Source organism: Octodon degus, unplaced genomic scaffold (assembly GCF_000260255.1).
Source record: "Octodon degus isolate 3935 unplaced genomic scaffold, OctDeg1.0 scaffold00076, whole genome shotgun sequence".
In the NCBI taxonomy this organism is placed as follows: domain Eukaryota; kingdom Metazoa; phylum Chordata; class Mammalia; order Rodentia; family Octodontidae; genus Octodon; species Octodon degus.
The window spans coordinates 7,800,196-7,802,777 of NW_004524652.1; the positions used below are offsets into that span (position 1 = coordinate 7,800,196).

At 42.4% G+C, this 2,582-nt stretch overlaps 1 protein-coding gene across 1 annotated transcript in view; it reads left to right on the top strand.

Annotated features, from left to right (window-relative positions):
• Nucleotides 1-2,582, top strand: part of Ift81 (intraflagellar transport 81) — a gene marked incomplete at its 3' end in the record, with an annotated part of 88,456 nt that overhangs the window by 57,913 nt on the left and 27,961 nt on the right. Inside the window, exons 13-14 of the mRNA XM_023720674.1 lie at nucleotides 1,130-1,258; nucleotides 2,363-2,452. Of these exons, the coding sequence (XP_023576442.1) occupies nucleotides 1,130-1,258; nucleotides 2,363-2,452 (219 nt within the window). The remainder of the gene's footprint in view (nucleotides 1-1,129; nucleotides 1,259-2,362; nucleotides 2,453-2,582) is intronic.

Sequence of the window (2,582 nt, forward strand, 5' to 3'; positions counted from 1 at the left end):
CTCCTGAATCAGCTGGGTGGGTCTTGCCTCTAGCCTCTTTGCAGGGAGTTCTGCTGAAGGGTTCCGTGCTGGGCCTGTGCTCTGGGTCTGTTCAGGATCCCGCCGGGCCGGTCGTCTCACTCACTCGCCAGGTCTGCACTCTGGGTCTGTTCAGGATCCCGTGGCTGGGTCGTCTCCCTCAGTCCTTTCCTTACGCAACCTTTTCACAGCGTTTAGCTCCTCTCCCTCTTCCCATAAAATGCTCCTTCACTGGGCTCCTCGGAAGCTGCACCCCTGGTTCTTTCCCAAGCTAACATTTCTTTCCAACCCATGTGGAGCGTGCTCCTGACTCCCTCAGCCTCCACTCCTGGGCACTACAGAGAGACCGTTTGCTACTATGTGAAGCTTGAAGATTCCAGCTCATTCTCCCCTCGCACTCTGTGTATTGTGCTTATTTATGTTTCTTATTCATTCCCAGTAGAAGTAAACTGGGAGGGAAAAGTTGTTTTTTCTTTTCTTTCTTCTTAACTACTGTATCTTGGTGCCTGGAAGTATGTGTGGTACAGTAAGTATATAGTAATTATTGCATGAGTTTCAGATTCACAAAATATTTCTTTTTTAAGTGTATTTGATACAGGGTCTCACTATGCAGCTTGGACTCGTAGTGATCCTCCCATTTTCAGCCTCCCCAGCACTGGGATTACAAGTGCGCGCCACCACGCTGGGTCTCTGCCCCGCTCAGCACGCCTGGGCGTGGGACCAGCGCTGCATGTGCTGCCAGGATCGAAGTTGGTCCCTGCGCTTGCCTGAGCAGGCACTTAGTCTACTGAACTGTCTCACCAGCCCTTCACAAAATGCTTATTGGGTGCATCCTGTGCTTTATGTTCTGTGCTAAGTGTGTAGCATTAATCTAATGCCTGAAACTAGAAATACTTTCTATGCACCTGAGGATAGCAGTGAAATCTAATGTAAGTTTGTGACCTAGGAAGGCGTGTAATTGAATGGGCGGTATTTGAAGTCAATGAGAATTTTCCTTTACAATTCTAAAGAAATTTATTAACAATATCTTTGTAAATATGAAGTCTGCATGCCTTTAATGGGAACCAACAGGATGTTGATACTGTCTGTGGCTTTTATTTCTGATTTACAGCAAGCCATGGAGGAGAAAAGGGGTGTATCTGGATATAGTTACACGCAAGAAGAGCTGGAAAGGGTGTCAGCGCTGAAGAGTGAGGTCGACGAGCTGAAGGGACGAACGCTGGATGACATGTCTGACATGGTGACTGTGCTGCCTCCAGTTTCCTTACTGTCTTCTAGTGCTCAGAGGCACTTTTTTGTTTTTGTTTTTGTTTTTGTCCCAGGGATTGAACTGAGGACCTTGGGTTTGCCAGGCAGGTGTTTGTGCCACTGAGCTATCTCCCTGGCCTTTTTTTTTTTTGGTACGTTTGAGACTGGTTCTCACTATGTAGTTCAGGCTGGTTCTTGAGCTCACTTTGTAGCCCAGAGTGGTCTCAAATTCTATTTTTTTTCCAAACTCTCAATGATCCTCCTGCCTCAGCCTCCCGGCGTGTGCCACCATGCATGCCATCTGCTTGGAGGCAGGTTTTTTTGTGTTTTGAGGGAAACATTCAAATTTCTTCTCTGCACAAGGCTTCTGTTCTTTAATCTGTTTTAATCAATGTCTTTTGAATTTTTCCATTCTAATAAGATTGTTCAACTTCTAGTAGTTTATACTTTTATTTATTTATATTTTTTTAGTATAGGGTCTATAGGATCTACAGGGAGTAGATAGTCATGAAGGCCATGCAAAATATATGTCAGTATAGATCAAGTGATAGTCACAGTACTTAATAATCTGAATGCTGTAAGTAGTTACCTATTAGAATACCAATCATAAGGATGAACAGGGGCCTGAAGTTCTCTTCTATACTAAATAATAAGTTTCTATAGCCTTTTTTTGTGACAGAGTTTCACTATACAGTTCAGCCTTGCCTTGAATCCACTTGTTTTTGTTTTTGTAAGCTCCGGTTTACAGTCTTGATAATTGAAATTTTAAAAGCATTTTGGTAAATGATATTCTGTCTTGATGAAGAATAAAAGTTTACCAAGTCTGTGGTGGGCATGGTGGCACTGTGGTGTAATCCCAGCACTCAGGAGTCTGAGGCAGGAGGATTCTTGTGAGTTCGAGACCAGCCGGGCTACAAAATGAGCCTAAGGCCAGCCTGAACTGCATAGCAAGACCGTTTCAAAAAGACACCCCCTTGGCACTGAAGTAACTTAATAGGTTTTTTTGCTCTTTAACACTACAATAAGTATTTTTATTCATGTAATATTTTCTCTTTTGAATCGCTTTTAAGACATCATAATTTTTGTTAAATGGCAGGTAAAAAAACTGAATTCCCTGGTATCTGAAAAGAAGTCAGCTCTAGCCCCAGTTATAAAAGAACTACGACAGTTGCGTCAGAAATGTCAAGTAAGTGAGGTTTTTTCCTTGCTTTTTAATGTTCCATCTTGTTCATATATACTAGTTAGACTATTGGGTGTTCTACTTTGGCAATTACAGAAAATAAATTGTTATTGTTATTCTTAAATATCTTTTTTTT